General features: G+C 28.1%; 1 protein-coding gene across 1 annotated transcript in view; it reads left to right on the top strand.

Moving 5' to 3' along the window:
* Window positions 1-17,769, top strand: part of LOC142327042 (membrane protein BRI3) — a 28,086-nt gene extending 10,317 nt beyond the window's left edge. The window contains exons 2-3 of the mRNA XM_075369810.1: window positions 2,426-2,628; window positions 12,291-17,769. Coding sequence (XP_075225925.1) covers window positions 2,426-2,628; window positions 12,291-12,422 — 335 coding nt within the window. The 3' untranslated portion in view covers window positions 12,423-17,769. The remainder of the gene's footprint in view (window positions 1-2,425; window positions 2,629-12,290) is intronic.
* Window positions 17,770-18,426: the final 657 nt, after the last annotated feature.

Below are 18,426 nucleotides of genomic sequence, written 5' to 3'. Positions count from 1 at the left end.
GGCAGAAAGGTGATTTTATTCACATGAGTTGATTGCAGGAAAATTGCCTATTTTACGTAATTGGAACAAACCTATTATTTGGAAGGGATGAACAAACTAGAGCAGCATTGGATGAAATGTGTAAGCTTAAAAGAAAGTCTTAAAAAAAGGACTACATTGAAAAATAAAAAAGGTTTATCTTGAATAGTTAAATTATTTTTATTTTTGTATGGTCTTTTCAAACCACCCTCATTTATTATATATTAATAATATATTATCAGTATCTGATGTGGCCCTGTTCTATGAATCATGAGACTTCCCATTGGTGAGGGGGCTTGAGTGCTTAGTGATACAGAGTACCTGGACTGAAGTTGCAACCATATTTGAATGGTATCTGTTTAAAGTCAGACTAAGGAATGATTTCTGAAAGAGGGCAGCGCTCTTTCAGTAGCTGTTAAGTGCATTGGTCAGGAAGACTTAAATAACCATATCAACATCACTTAATTTTCTGAGTACTGCATAGCTGAAAGCAATGGAAAACTGCAGCTGTTTTTTTTTTTTCAAAAAAATGTTGCTGCCTGTATTTTCATGGAAAAAATATTCTGGAGATAAACTAGTCCTCTGTTCAGATCTCCAGGTGGAGAATGCTAAGGAATGGGTTCACCAGAAAATTAAACAAAAATAACATTGTATGAGTCTGAGCGTAGAATGTTAGAAGTCTAAAAACGGTTGGTAGGTTAGACAATTTAAAAAGGGAAATGGGTAGGTTAAATGTAGATGTAGCAGGAATTTGCCAGGTTTGGTGGGAAGAGGAAAACGCCTTGTGGTCAGGTGATTTTAGAGTAATTAGCTCAGCATCAAATAAAGGGCAGGCAGGAATAGTTTTCATAGTGAACAAGAAGATGGGGAAGAGAATGAAGTATTCAAAAAGCTTAATAGAATCATTGTAATCAGGATAAAATCAAAACCTAAGCCAACAAGATTGTTAATGTCTATATCTCTGCAAGTGCCCATGATGATTAGGTTTAGTATGTATGAAACAATTAATAAACACATAAAAGGGGATAAAAATTTAATAATAGTTTGTGATTAGAATGCAAGTATCGGAAAAGGCAAGGAAGGAAATATTTTCGGTGAATATGAGCTTGGCAAAAGAAATGAAAGAGGGGGCCGACTTGAGTTTTTCATGAAGTATAATTTAGTAATTGCCAACAACCAGTTTAAAAGTTATAATAGAAGAATATACACATGGAAAAAGCTGAATTTAGTAATTGCCAACAATCAGTTTAAAAGTTATAATAGAAGAATGTACACATGGAAAAAGCTGGGTGATACTGCATAGTGTTAGATTATATCATGATTAAGCAAAGATTTCAAGCAAATCAACTCATCAAATTTAAAGTATATCCAGGAGCAGATATTGATAGCAACCGTAATTTAGTGTTGATGAAATGTAGATTGTGGTTTAAAAACCTGAAGGACAGGTGTCAGATAAATTTATGCAATAGAGAAGCTTGAGGAAGAGAAGGAAAAGAAGATTTTTGAGGAGGACATTGCTAGAGGTCTGAGTAAAAAAGATAAGATAGAAAATGTAGAAGAAGAATGGGAGAATGTTAAAAAGTAAATTCTTTAATCAACAGAAGCAAACTTAGGCAGGACAAAGAGAACTGGTAGAAAACCTTGGATGTCACAGGATGGATATATTGCAGCTGTTGGATTAGCGTAGAAAGTTTTGATTTTTTTTTTTTTTTTTTTGTCTTCCGTCACTTGACTAGTTTGATGATGCAGCTCCCCAAGATACCCTATCTAGTACCAGTCGTTTCACCAAATTTACAATACTAGAATTAACAGTAAATAAAAATAATTAATATTTAATCAAATTGAACAAGTAGTGGACACAAAATTACATCAATTTTCTGCCATAACTTGGTTATTTGTTAACCAATCTTAAAAAATAAACTGTCATTTTGATCAAAATAAAAGACATAATATTTTAGCAGTAATATACATTTTGATAAAACTAATATTTATGGAGATGTAACGGATTGAAAAATAAACATGGCCACCATTTTGTAATTTGCAAAGATATTTAATTCCTGATTTTTTGCTAATTTTTATTTTTATTATCAAGACACTTACCAGATATTAATGTGATTCCTCTATCTGAACTTGAGATATAAATTTTTATATAAAAATAACAAAATGGCAGACAGCAAGAGAACAAAGGAGAAATTACCATTTTTCCCAAGGGTATTTTTTGTTTAGTTTTACAAGTAGAATTCAAAAAAGTATAGCCAGCCCACCATTTTAGAAATACTCTGTGTATATGTATTATCACTTCACAAACTTAAGGATGTCGTACAAGTTGCTTTGCAGTATAATTTAAAGTGTTTTAATTTTTATACTTAATTTTATAATAATGTAATAAAATTTCTCTTAATTACAGAGCAAGTCCATCCAACTTATTTTGCTGGTTATCAATCGTATCCACCAGCACCACCTCTGCAGTCAGCTCTTGGTGTTCAACAGCAGCCCGCAACATATCAGCCATTCCCTAGCCAACCAGTTTCACCTGCAAATTATGGAGCCACAACTGTGACAATTCAACCTCAAGAAATTATAATTATTGGAACTTGCCCAGCATGCAGAGTAAGTTTTATAACATTTATTCTTTACTATAAAAAATTTTCTTGTAAAATTCATTTATTAAAGTTATTTGTTATTTGCCAGGATTTTCTCTTTAATTGTTTAGTATTGTATACACAAATGAGAGGTAAATTTAGACTTGATTTCAGGAAGGTTGTAAACTAATTTTTTAGTCAAATCGGAATGAAAATCATTAGAGATAAACAACTGAAGTAGGTAATTTTAGTTGCAATTAATATTATAAAAATTAAAATATTAAACATAATTTACAAGGATAAATCAAATATTAACGGGATTTTTGTTCCTGAGCATCTACAGTTGGTAGGACTGGGCCTGCAGTTCTAGTATGTTTGGGTGGGGTCATTAGGAGTGGGGAGAGCCGGCCATTCCACATTCCCAACCAATTCATCAGTAACGTTCACGATATCGGAGCAACAGGTGTACCCTCCACTGCGCAGCACATAATTATAAAATTTCTTGCTCATGAAGGAGTTCAAGCAATGGAAATTTTCCGGAGATTGACTGCAGAGTTTGGGGACCAAACATTGTCAAGGATTCATGTGTATGCCTGGCATAAAGAGTTTAAAAAAGGACGAGAACCAGAGGAAAATCAGGAACACGATTACCGTCAGACCAGCATTATAGTCTAAAGAATTTGCACGGTTCGAGACATTCTTGAAGACCATCGATGGGTGAGAGTATCCAAAATTGCAGAATGGATCGGAATAAGTTATGGAAGCTGTCAAGCAATTATCACAAATGACCTACAGTTTCGTAAAGTGTGTGCCAGATGGATCCCTCACCTTTTGACTATAGATCAGAAGTTAAGATGTTTGGAGGTTTGTCAGAGACTTACAGCAAGGTTTGCGAAAGAAAGTAATGCATTTTTGAGTCGGATTGTCACCTGCAACAAAAAGTGGGTCCACCACTGCACTCCCCAGTTGAAACAAGCCAATATGGTGTGGCAGAGGAAAGGGGAGGAACTTTGACACTTGTCAGCTGGCAAGGTTCTTTCAACTGTTTTTTTTCGACCAGCCAGGCATTTTGCTCATTGATTTTTTGCATGAGCGATGAGTAATTAATGCTGCTTACCACTGTGAGCTGTTGAACAAGGTAAGAGCGACATACCATCACAAGACGATACCAACCAATTCGAGAGGCCATCCTCCTCTACAACAATGCCAGGCCCCATACTGCAGCTCTAACGGTCTCAAAACTAGAAGAAATGCACTAGGCTCAACTTGATCATCCTCCCTACAGCTCAGACCGATCGCCCTGCAATTGTTTGGACCGCTTAAAGAAGCTGTAGGAAGGCAACGATTTAAAGATGAGAAGGGCATGGAGGGATTCATGCGCAATTGCCTCCTGATGCAACTAGCTTCATTCTACAATGCTGCAATAAAAAACCTTCCTTCTCACTGGGAAATGTATTTCTAAAGCAGGAAACTATGTAGTAAAATAAATTATATTTGCCTTTTATTTTTCGATAAATAAATATAAAAAAAATAAAATCTCGTTTATATTTGATTTATCCTCGCATATCAACATAAAAAGAATATTTTGTGGTTAATATCTCTGTATTTAATCATAATAATAGAACTTCATAATCTTTATGTTTTTTGTTAACCTCTAGTTAAATAAAAAAATCCCAGCTGTAAATGATAATATAACTTGTCAACTCATGATGGTTTACTTTGTGGCTAATTCATTAAACTTTTTTTAAGAAGACATTTTTACTTGGTACAGTCTTGTGTTAGTCATGTGCATCTTGTTTGAAAGAAATGTTTAAACTTAGGAGAGAGAATTTTCACATCTCTGTTATTACAAAAGGTAGTATTATACTATTGGAGATCTGAGAGCTCATGTTAATAAAGGTTATAATAATATTTGCGAGGATACAGTTACCTATATCTGGCATTACTGTAAATGCTTCTCTGTCTAGATACTTAGCCATCTAGTGCCCCAATTATTATCATATTGCAGAATCCTTTTATTGAAGTAGTTGGCTACAATTAAAATATTGATAAGTTGGCATGTTCAAAATCTGTTATGTTCTACCTTGATTGAGTTGAATCCTCCTACTGCAGTATTATTTATCTTCAAGATCATTAACTACGTTGATGAATTTCTCCGAACTATTAAAATATGATTTGCTCCATCTCTGAATTGTGTGCCATCACAGAGGATAAAAAGATAAAGATTAATCTGTCTGTTAATGGGCCCCGTTCGAGAAGTATTGACATCTTACGCATCTATAGTAACAGAAATATCCCATCATGAACCGGCATGTGCTATATTTCTAAATGAAAACAGTTGGCATCACTGCAGTCACCATCTAAACAAGATTTTCAGACCTTGTAAAATCCAGGTTCCTTCCATTCTACTTGTACAGATGGCATCAGTGTAGTTTCTCAGTTTTACAAATGTTATTATATCTTTCTCTACGGCAGGTTGAAGTCGGCATGGAAATTCTCTTAGAGTTCAGCATAATCATATCTCCAGTGTTGCAGACCACTTCTTCATTTACTTTCTTCCAACTACATTTTTGACCAGTTCCACTGATACCTCCATCATGAAAAGAGCTGTCTATAGGAGTGAAAAAACTGGCTAATGCAAGAAAAAAACTCATTGCTGTAAGAGATACATGGTAAGAGGAAGCTGTATTTAGAGGGAGGAAAGATGTCAGATGAGTAATCAAAGTGGTAATTAAGTTTCTGTGCATGATCATTCAGTGAATATTCCAAAACAAGAGAGTGATACTTATGATGATATAATTAATGCAATTCATACCTTCATCATTTCTCTATAATTTCCTGGCTTGATCTGTACACTTTTGCCAACGATTTGAAAGCTTGAATATTCCTTGTTCGTAGAAAGTTTGAGGATGAGTCATCAACCAATTGCGCATGCACTTGTCAATGTCTTCATTGTTTTTAAATCGTTCTCCTCCAAGCATTTCTTTAAAGGGTGAAAACAAAGAATAGTTACAGGGAGACAAATCTGGAATATAGAGAGGGTGGTCGAAGGTTTCCCAGTGCTTTTTTTCCAATTTATTCCTTGTCAAAATCACAGTGTGCGGTCTGTTGTCATGGAGAAGGATGACATCTCCGTTGGGCGTACCCCATCTTTTGTTTCCGTAGGCAGCTTTTGTTGAGTGTAGCAGCTGGCAATAGTAAGCCGCATTCACCATTCGTTGATTGTGGAGAAATCAATGAGTAATCAAAACAATTATAACTATTTGGGAGTATAATATTGTCTGACAGATAAATGAACCCCAACTATAGTTGTTTAAATTCGTGAACCTTTTATATTATAAAACTAAAATAAATTATAATTTATCAAATGGCAGTTATTCGTTATCATTTAAAACATATTTTCATCAATATTAATATTACTACTGGTTGAACGAATAACCATCTTAGTGTACTAATTCAACTAATGTCACTGGTTCATCTGTTAATAAATAATGCAATATTTAATAATATTAAATTATTAATATCCTTTAATCTGTGTGAATGTTTTTTACATGTCTTTTTATGAAATTGATTGTTATAATGTTACGCTTGTGGTGTACGTGTAGGATATAAAATTATAATAATATTTCAGTAATACATTTTAAGTATTATAAATAATTATCAGCTGGTAACTAAGCCAGTTAAATAGTAAACAATTTCAGTATACATTTACATAAATATGATGTAGTTAGTATATTTGATTACAGTAAAGAGGATATGATTACATGAGACTGAACAACTACTATGGTATTTATTTTTAGTACAGAATGAAGATTAAGATCAGATAAATTTCAAAGTATGACATTAGAATTTCTTTTCTGATTCGTTAACAGTTTAATTGTTGTTATTGTTCAGTACTTTTAGTTTTTATTGCCAAAGTAGATAGATTCTAAGATAAATGTTAAAGATTTATAATTGTTTCTCTTTTTCTTTTAAAAGGTGTTAAACATATATTAATAAATTCTATGTTGTTACACTTTCAGTAATAAACTTTATCAGCCATCTTCAGCGATTCAAAAACAGTATCACTGTAGCAATACCAAGCCCAAAAATATCAAACGTAATTTTTAAAGTTAGCAAAATAATTATTAAATTGCTTCTAAAGTGACTGAAAACTACATGAGATTTAAAAAAAATAATTTTAAATAAATTTTATTTCATATGTTTTTGAAATTAATGTCCTGGGTGATATTAATACTGAATCTCTGAGAAGTATTTGGAGGCAGAAAGAAATGGAGTTCTAAATAGTTAAAAAAAAATATTCATTATGTCTGGTTTTTAATTTTTGTCTGCCATCTTGAATCAAACATTATTTTTTTTAAATAGGAAGTAAATATGTCACATGATTTTAAAATTTTACAAGAAAAACAGTGGTGAAACCCATTTTTCTGTTACTGCCTTCGTTATCGAGTTGTAAGCATTCAAAGTTGCAATGATGGAAGGATTGTGTTAACAATAAAACTAGGTGAAATGTGCTGTATGAACAGTTTTATTGCATTTTACATTCATAATGCATACAATAACGAATTTTAAACAGTGCTATAATATTGATAATAAAATACATTATATTTTGTCAGTAAATAGTAAGAAATAGCGTTCTCAGTAACTACCACAGTAACTTTTATCAACTTTTTCTATAGTGTAATAATAATGCTATTGTTTATGATATTGTAATAGCTATTATTTTTTATCACAGATTTATTTTTCTTTCTTCTTTCAAAGGAATAAAAGTAAAAAAAATCATTCAATTGAAATTAATGTGAGTGATGCTAGTAGAATTTCAAAAGTGAAGTGGAATTAACTTTATCACTAAGAAAATGAAAATTAAAAATCTTTACCACATAAAGCATAAAGAGATATGATTTTGCTTGACCTGTATATGCCCACTTGTTCTTGTTAGGTTTTAACTATAGTACTCTTCTTTACCAAAAATGTAATTTTCTTGAATTAAAAAAAGAGTTGTTTTGAAATATTTCTTGTTGAGAATCCTTGTGTATTAAATCTGTTCACTTTTGTATCATTTCTTTTACACTATATTTTACAATTATCTTGTTTTTTTTATTATTATTATTATTGTGGTAGAAATTTGACAGTAATATTAAGATCTTCCATCCAGTATTTATTCAGTTACAGCTACTAATATAAAGCATTTTAATTTGAAAAAATGTTTTGTTATAATTTCATGCAGGTGTTTAATTTCTGCATAAACGTTTGTTGTATTGCATGTAATAATACATATACATATAAAATAACATCTTTTAAAAAAATGCTAGAAAGTTGAAGAGTTATAATTTTTAAGAAAGTCTTAATTTCGCATGCAGCGAAAGTCTTACTAAGAATTCTGAACAGGAGGTTGTACAATAAATTGGATGAAAATATTGCAGAAGAACAATAATATGGCTTTAGAAGGGGAGTTGGAACTAGGGCTGCCATAGGACTGCTTCGAATTATTGGTAAAAGATATATAGAAAAGAGAAGAAGAGTGTATGTTGCGTTTGTAGACCTTGATAAAGCTTTTCATAGAGTAAGATGGAGTAAATTAATGATAATTTTTAAAAAGGAAGGAATTGACTGGAAAGATAGGAGACTTAAAGAAGGAGTTTTAAATGAATCGGAAAATAAAAGTAAGAATAGGAAGCGAGGCATTGCAAAAGATAGAAATAGGAAGGGGAGTGTGACAAGGATGCTGCATGTCACCTACACTATTCAATATTTATCTAGAAGAAATTATCAACAATGGTTTGAAGGGTAATAGAGGGGTGTCAATAGGTGATAAAAGAATAGAATGTATATGATTTGATGATGACATGGTGATGCTGGCAGAAAGTGCAGCAAAGTTAAATGAAATGCTTAACGATCTAAACAAGGCTTGTGAAAATCTAGGAATGAAAATGAATAAAGAGAAAACAAACTGTGGTATTAGGTGGTAAAGATGAATATTAATGTAAAAATTGGGACTGAGATACTAGAACAGGTGGTGAAGTTGAAGTATTTGGGTAGCTTCATAACGAAAGATCTTAACAGTACCACAGAAATCAAAAGGAGAAATCAAAATGTCACTGGGTGAGGAAGCATTTAGAAGGAAAAGGAGTTTGCTGTGTGAAAAATTAAATTTAGATTTGAGGAAGAAATTATCAAGATTTTATTTTGGAGTATTATTCATTATGGTGCAGAAACATGAACTTTAAGAAAGGAAGACAAACAATGAATTGAGGCGTTTGAGATGTTGGTGGAGCATAAAATGGTAAACGTCTGTTGGCAGGATAGAGTAACAAATGAGAAGGTGTTGAGAAGAGTAGGAAAGGACAGTAATATGTTAACCATTTTAAGCAGGAAAAGGAATTGGCTAGGACATTGTATGAGAAGAAGTGCTTACAAATAGATGCATTTGAAGGACTGGTAATTGGAAAGAGAGGAAGAGGAAGAAAAAGATTTCAGTTTTGATGGGGTTGTGGAAAGAGGAAAATGTACGGAACAAAAACACTCGCACAGTATAGAAACAAGTAGAGAGCAGCCATGCCAAGACCTATCCCATTGGCAGAGCACAATGAATGAATAATAAAAAAAATGTTTAACCATATTTGAAGAATTCAGTTTTGAGATTGAATTTAAATATAAGTTAAGGTAGCCTACCATTGGGTGGCAAAATAGTAGTGTGCAATTGTTTATGGTAAACGAGGAAATTTACTCTGAAAATAATTATGATTTTAAAATTATTGAGATAAATAAAGTATGTTTTAATAATGTAAATGATATGAATAATAGAATTGTGTAAAATATAAAAATACATTTATCAAAAATTAAAATAGTGTAAAAATTAACATAATCTTAAAAGAAGTTTTTCCAATGTGCTGAATAAACAAGAAAATACATTATTTTTTAGAAGAATTCGTTGTGTATAATACTGTTATAAAGCACAAGAGTTTGTCAAAAAAGAAAAATGTTTAAGAGTGACACTTAACTAATGATTATTTAAACCAAATTAGTGATTGTCTAATAAGTAAAGTGCCAAATAATAGATTAAAATTAGATAACAAACATTGGGAATGGAGAAAAAATTATCCATTTTATTTAAATTACACGTTTATGTATTTATAAAAGAATATCATAAACATTTTCAATATGAATAGCAAATAAAGATTTTCAAAGATGAATTTATTTATTTGAAATACAAGAATGAATAATACGGGGCTGTAGGAACAATAAATATGAGTAGACAGTCGACTATATCGTTATTAAATGAAATGTACATAAAACATTGTAGACTAACCTACACAGACATTACATTTATAAAGTCACAAATATCATATCAGATCACACTTGAGACATACTGATGGGGTTATGTGAAAAATGTTTGATATTAAAATGTATTTTCAGGTTGTAATTAATAATAAAGATTTCTGAATGTTGTTGAATATAAAATGTGGAATAAATAAATTTATGCTACATAAAGTATATTTTTCACTAGATTCAAATAAAGCTTATATTTTTAACCAATTGTTTTAATCTGTAATTATTGGTAAAGGTTGAACACTGATAATAGCAAGATATATACATATTGTTGTAATAAAGTGATATATACAGTAAAAAAATTAAGTTATTTATAGATAATTATTTAACATAATTATGAAATAAACTAATAAATCAAACTTAAAGTTAAGGAAATAAATGAATAAATTTCAGAATGTGAAACAGCTGGAATTGTTATAGAAACAAACACAGAAATATGTTAAGTAATAAGTTCATATATGACAAAATTCACATATTTTATTGGAATGAGATTTATGTACATTAAGATTTACCAACAGAAAATTATTTATGTTTTAAAGAGAAGTGTTTGATTTAATAAATTAATTAATAATTTATTCATAGTACCACCAAATTAGTAAAACAACCACTCACCTATAGTTTTGGTAGCAGCCTTTCACATTTTTCCAGAACATCTTCAGCTAGTTACGATTAATTAGAATTCTATAAATTAAGACTTTATAATAAAATAATCAGAACTTATTATGACCTAGTACAGATTTAAAATTAAATATTTTAATTTAAAAAGTAACTTAAAATAACCTTTTAAAAATAACTTTAATTTTTTTGTAAAAACCATTGAAAACTGTGACAAACTTAAAAAATGTTAGTAGTTAAATATGCAGTGTATAAGATTTCAGTTATAATTGGCTGAAGATATTCTGTTACAGTATGAAAATGTTACCTGCTTTTAACAGATCGATGCAGGGAAATAGGAAATTTTACAAATTGTGTTGGCAGCTCATGGGAATGACAGGTCTATGAGGCAGTTGTATGCTTGTTTAGAATACCTTAACATTTAAATATATTTATAAGAAAGTTGAAAGTTTGACAGCCTCACAAAAAGAATTTGATGTCATTATCGGTTAAAATGCCATGAATGTACCCCGTCTCTTTATGTGATTCATGATGAGTTGAAGAAACCATTTTGGTAATGAAGAGGAAATCATCTAGTGGTGTATGAACTTTTTTTACATAAAGAATAACAAGACAGTTCAACAAACTATTATCAGAAGCTTTCATTGCTTGTTCTACAACCATTACAGAAAATTTAAAGCAGAACAAAAATTGAAATAACTAACACCACTATTGACATGGTATGTTGTTCAATGAAGAATCTCGAAAACAAACTGGTGGAATGTGTAATGGGAATTAGCTTACATATTAACGATGTGATTTTTTTAAAATAATAATTAATTCAGTAACAGTGTAACATGTAAAATACTTTTAATTATGTAATGCATTTTTTAATTTTCCTCATTGAAATTCGTTTGCAGATTTCCTGTTTCCCTAGCCATCCTCTGCTAATTAAACTAGTAGTTTTTATTTATTAATTATATTTTATTTTCAGTGTGCCTTTAGTAGTTATGATTTCAGGGAATAAATTTTAATTTAAAAATTTCTAATATTATGTATATTAAGGAAAATGAAAATAAATAAATACTAATTAAAATAAAATACTGTGTGTAGGCTTATCTAGTATTATACCTTTCAGAATTCTCATTAACTTAGGAAAAAAAACACAAATTTATTTTACAATTTATACATTTCACAGTGTTCATATTTTTACTTGATAATATTACTTTTATAAACATGTTACATTTGTTTCTATTAAAATCTTTGTATATTTTTTCCAACAAATAATTTTTCTATCCTAAACTGTGTATTTATTAGTATTATTCTGATGATTCAACACTAGATCACGATGAGTAGTCCGCATTTATATCAAACTGTTTGACTGTATTGTTTCCTTCAATTGACTCTAAATATCTTGTAAGAATTTATCTTGAATTGTATTTGTATACAAATTAATATTTTTATACAATTATTAAAAATGAACTCCTGTCCATTTAAACTATAGTTTCAACCATGTTCTACGACAAATTACTTTCCATGTTACTTACTCATGGTATACAGTATTTAGAAAGTGAATTATTTTAATTTTATTATATTATCAAACTTTATACCTCATTTTGTAATGCTCATTACAAATATGTGATAATTTTATGTGTGAGTTTACGCGATAATATTAAATTAAAATATTCATATTATCATGATTAACATTTTTAACCTATTGAATTACATTCTCATTTTAATGTAAATTTATTTATTTTTATTTTTTAGGTTGGTGTTGTTGAAGATGATTATCCTTGTTTAGCTATATTGTGCGCAATTTTTTTCTTTCCGATCGGAATCCTGTTTTGCCTTTTGTTAAAAGATCGAAGATGTTCAAATTGCGGTGCTTATTTTGGATGAGTATCTACTGATAAAAGAGTTATATTTTCACTTTCTTCATAATTTTTTTTAATTTATTCATTTTTATTTTAATGATTTGTTTACCCATTTTATTTGTTTTGAATATCAGAATTAAAAAATTATGTGAAGAATGGAAGCATATATAATATATATGTAACATGTTATGTTACAGTTCAAATCTCTTCAGTATTCTGTACCATCATCTTAAAAATTCCTTACAGTATCAACAGGAAGGCTGAGATTTGGTCTACCAGATTTAAGTTATGGACCATTATTTATTTGGCATGATATCATTTTGTTTAGTGTAAATTGTACATAATGTTGCCTAATCAGACTAAAATTAATCTTTGCATATTAAGTAATATACTCTAAGCTCTTTCCAAGGAGTCGCATGATAAATTGAATATAGTGATTAGATATTACTTTCTACATTCAGGATTATGATACTACTTATTTATTTGTTTGTTTAAGATGCCAAAAATAATTTAGAAGAAACTTTTTAAGTATAAATTAAAGTATGGTGTAAAACTGTGTAATGTAATTAATTTTTATTTAATTAACGTTATAGCTATAAAAGATAATTAAGATCTTCATTTATTTAAATTTTGATTGCAAGTGCAGTTTTGTTTTTTCTTTGTCTACTGCATTAACTTAATTGAAAATTTTGACATATTATTGTTTTATTCAAGTTTATTGATAGACCTTAATTTAAATGGCACTTTTCATCTAAACACTATTATTTACACTGTGTTTATTCAGGTAGTTAAGAATTATTTTAATATGTAGCCTATTTAATTTAAATACAATTTAACTGTAATTTTAAATTATGTTTGTGCTTTTATGTACGACTATGTTTTATGAGTCTTTTTAATATATTTCATAAAGTTCTTTGTGCAGTAATCTCTCATTTAGCATTAACATTTTCTGTAATTGCAGAAAAAATTATTAGATTTTGAATTTGGAAATTTGCAAAGATAAAAGTTCAGTTATTTATCTTTTAGTACAAAAATTTTAATTTTTAATTTATTTAAGATGATGGACTGTTCAACCTATTTTGTATATCTTACTTTACTTTATTATTACTATAATTGTAGATGTATATCAAGTAATTTTTTTTAAATTATTCCTTCAATTATTAGATGTGTTAAAGTTTAATAAACGTTTTTGTTATTTTTTTGCTTTGTGATTTTTGCTCTCCATAAATCAAAATTGCTATATTACCAACAGTGATCTGTTATTTTATTTAACAACATAATAATAACCTTTTATTGGTTTTAACAATGTGTTAGTTTACTTAATGTGCTAAATGTCATTGAATTTTATCATTATTTGATTAGGGTATTGATTGTATGTATTCATTTCAATTAATTATACAGTAGTTATATTTGATATTTAATTTAATTTTATATTATTGTATTATCTTCATTTCAGACTAATAAAATTAGTTATTATGTGATAAATTTAAAAAAAATTGCTATAATTATGTTAAGCAGAATAATGTAAGTTTATTAACATAATAAATTAAGAAAAAAAATTTACAATTATATATTTATAAGTTATAAATTAAAAATTGTAATAAACTTAAAATAGCTATAGCTTTCATTTTTTAATTATCAGTTCAGGGCTTTGGCAGACAGGTTTTATAGAAATGTTATCTTTGTTTTTTATAATATGTATTTATTGAAACTTGTGTTTCAATAAAATATTTCAAGTCAGTTTTTAAAACTGACATTTCTGTATATACCAAAGTAAGCACAACTGTGTTCTGGATTCATTATTGAAATTGATGAAGATCTTTTTAAAAATTATATCCAAAGATATATATATTAGTTATTAAAATGAGCAAAATGCTGTTCGTTGCATTACTTAACTGATTAACATATAATGTTTTTCTGAATTAGTTTTATTTTACTACATACATATATATATATTATATATTTAATTTTCTTGCCAATAGTTTCAATCATAAAGTAGAACTTGTATGAAACATTACCAGTGATGGATTTTTCCAAAAATATTTTAAGTTTAAACGTATAAAAATTTAAAGTACAAAACTCTACCTCATTGAGGTGTTTGTTTCATATTATTCATTCACTGCTGCATTTTAAATGGCTGGAATAATTTTCATTAAAAAAGTATTTCTTCTTGGAGTGACATATACATATGATACTTCAATAAACTATTCGTGTTATTTAATTAATTGGATCAAACTATTAATTGCAATGTGTTTATTTATTTATAAAGTAAATACAGGTAATCTCCAGTTACATTTACATTTCTTTTATTTTTTAATATTAAATTTTTTGGTTGATTTTTATATCGTGCTAAAAATTGTAATCCTGACAAGGATTTAAATCCAGAACCAAAAGAATGAAAGGCACTGATACTACCACTCTGTCAAGAAAGTTGAGATAAATATGTTCAAAGTAAATAAAACTTATACGGATTATTTAGTTACCTAATAATCCTGTTACAACATGAATTCTTTAAATTAATTATTTTACACTGTCATTAACGTCAAAAATTTATTTTTTTAAATTAATTCATTTTTTATTACTATTCCATATTTTATTTACGTGTTTGTATTTTTAGAAATATTAAATATTATTTTGACAATGTGTCGGTTTTTAAAATTTCTTTTAACATAAAAGTCCATATTTTAATAGTAATTTGTGCAATTTAATTGTATTGTAATTTTACACTTTTTTTATATTATTAAAAGTGATTTTTGTACCATGTTGTTTCATTAAAGTTTATGTGAAATTTAAAGCTAGAATATCATAAATATGATATTCTATATATATATATATATAATTTTATGATATTCTATATATTATAATATATATTTTATTAATAATTAAATATTTATTATATATAAATAATTATTATTATAATTTTATATATATAATATATCGTAAAATAAAAAATGTGAGTTATCATTGTTAAAGTTTTCAGGAAAAATAGGTATTGCAAATGAAATAGGGGTTAAAATATATGAATACATTCCTGGTATGTTTTCTCCTGAACAAAAGTCTCCTGAAAATTAAAGTATTGTTTCAGCTCCTTTAAAGATATTTGTATGTTCAATTATCACATTTTCTGATAGATAAAATAATAATTATAATAATTAGGTAATTATAATGATCTTATTTTAACTCACTTTCTCTCTCATGAAATTTCCATTTTTATTTCACTAGGACAGTTTAGCATTTATCAGTATTTGTTGTTTTTCAGTAAAAATGAAAAAAATTGGTAACAATTTTTTTATTAAAAAAATTATATTTTTCCTTTTCTTATGTATGATCAACGTAATGTGATGAATCATATTGCATGTGCAGTGCCATGTGTTCATTTCAGTGGTTTCAATAGCTTTTATTTATTTTTTTAATTTAAGTTTCATTCATGACATCAGAATTACTCTGAGCATGTATAAGCTCTTTTTTTTCTTTTTTATTTGTTATTTCTACTTGTCACATCCACATCTTCCGTCTTTTCTTCATTAAATGACTTTTTTCTTTTGCTAAAAAAGTTTATATTTCTTGCATTAAAAAAAATTACTTTACACTTTTAAAATGTCATAAAATTTTATTTTTCATAAAAATAAATAAATATTATTATTTTTCATCAATAAATTTTTTTCCCTAAAACAATGGAAAAAAAATAATGAAGTGCCTTTTAACTTTTAGAGCTATATCTGTTTGTAAATTATTGACAGAAAAACTCTCGAAGTAATATACAGCTTTAAAGGGAAGCTGAAATGAATCTGTAAGGTAGTAGAAGCTATTGACGGTGAACATCCCCTGCTGCATATTATTTTTGATCATATATCTTGGTATATTTATTTACTAGATGGTATGAATTCTTGTTTTTGATAGCTATAAAATTATCATATTAAAATAATTATTATTACTTGCTGCATTAGTTTAGTTCTATTCATCTTATATTTCCCATGAGTTTTGTTATTCTTATATTTGCTTATTACTTTTAACAATAATTTGAAGGGATGTGTTTGTTTACTTAGAAAAGAGTATTTAATACTTTATCGTTATATTAAAATATTTATATACAGTTTTGTACTTTAAAGTGTAGATTTTTATGTACGCATATATTGATGTACTTTATTCCATTAGAAAATTTATAATTTTTATTTTATATATATATAATATATATATTGGCATATATTTGAAATATGTTAACAAGTATTAAATGTTATTCTACCATAAACTGTTAGTTATATTTTATTTATTCCTCTTTGCTATTTGTTTTTGAAGTAGAATCACCTTTTACATGCTTCCTCAGAAAGAAGAATAGAAAATAAATTTTATTTTATGGACATGTACCAAATAAAAGCAGATGAAAATAAAAAAAAATTCTTGTTGTATTTATAGTGTGTAAGCAAATGATCAGTTTACTAACGTTTGAAGTAATTCATTTAAAAACCCAAAAATGTATGCAGGATAAGAAGGTAAAATAACTTGGATCTCACATCTGCACTCCTAAAGTAAAGACAACAGAAGACTGTTTTGGTGATGTCACCTAGTGGCTTTCCAAAATTATTTCATAATGAATATTCCTTCACTGCTCTGTGCCATGATCACTACACAGATCCCATTTGATTACATTAGTTTCCTTGACATAAGAAATCTCTTTTTCTCTTGTAGAGCTCCTTCAAATCAGGTAAAGGCCTATTTTCTTTATTAGAGTAGATTTAGATTAATAGAAATTTCACCTTAAAGTTTTATAAGTTATGAAAATGAAAGATTTATTTTGTAAACTACTTGAAATATGAAGACTTTTAATACATAATGATAATCATTACATTGTATTATAGTAAAGTATTAAATAAAGACACGTTAGATTTTTTCTTTTGAAAAAATTGATGATATGATTGATATACCTTGTTGATTGTACCTATTTGTTTAATTGAATTGTACCTGTAATTAGTTAGTGGTAAATTATTTTCTTCTGAGAAATATATGTATGATCGACATGTATAAGAAATCAGATACAATACAATATGTGTTTTCGGTGTAAAACTGATACACAATAAAGACAGATAGAATTAACTGAAATAGTTTATTTGAAATGAAATATTGACGTCATAAATTTACATAAAGTGGGTGTACAAAAATTAAGAATGAATGCTGTGAGAATCAGAAAGTTAACAAGATGGACATTTGTTCTTCCACCATTTCATAGTAGTTAATGTTAAAAATAAAAATAAACTTCCTGTACCTGTGCACAGGTAGCTTGCCTGCTACAACACAGGTTTAGGTATCTCACTTTTTAATATTATTTTTATGTATTGTACCTGTATTGATTGTTTTATTAAACTGATTTAAAAACATTATTTTTTATATATTTTATGTCATCATACACATCACAACAAAAGCAATGAAAGATACAACAAAAATACCTGATATTGCTACCATAAAAAAAACAATTTTAATAATAACAGTTGTTTTCTTTCATAGACTTTTTGTTACATCAGTTTTCTCAGAATTAAATCTTCTAAAAGTTTTGATAATAACATTTACCCATTTAGTAATAATTTAACAAAGTTATTGTACTTTAAACCTAAAAAAACATGTTTTTCATAACTGAATTTTTCTGTTTTGCATAAGATATTATGAAAACTACAGGATGTACAGTTCTGGGACCCATTTTATTTGATTTTTCAGGTCAAAAAAGCATAAGAAACCATTAAATTTACGCCCTAACGCCTTAAAAATTTCAGTACGATCTCATTTCACCGGGGGGGAACTGAAATAGGAGCAAAATTTTTTGCTAACTGTAACTTGACAAAAAAGCGTTCTTGTATTTGTATGAACTTACCTCAACTCCTTTCTTTTTTAGTCACTCTGTGTAGACTATTTCTGCCAACCAGCAACTATTTCAATGTCATCTGTTACACAAACTTAAACATTCAATTTTACATATAATAATAAATATGTTGAACTGATATTTTTAAATTTTATATCAACAGATACATCAATTTTTAAAT

The sequence above is a fragment of the Lycorma delicatula genome, chromosome 6, assembly GCF_047948215.1.
Source record: "Lycorma delicatula isolate Av1 chromosome 6, ASM4794821v1, whole genome shotgun sequence".
NCBI classification, from domain to species: Eukaryota; Metazoa; Arthropoda; class Insecta; order Hemiptera; family Fulgoridae; genus Lycorma; species Lycorma delicatula.
Note: the sequence above shows the minus strand (reverse complement) of the source record. Positions and strands in the feature narration are given on the sequence as shown.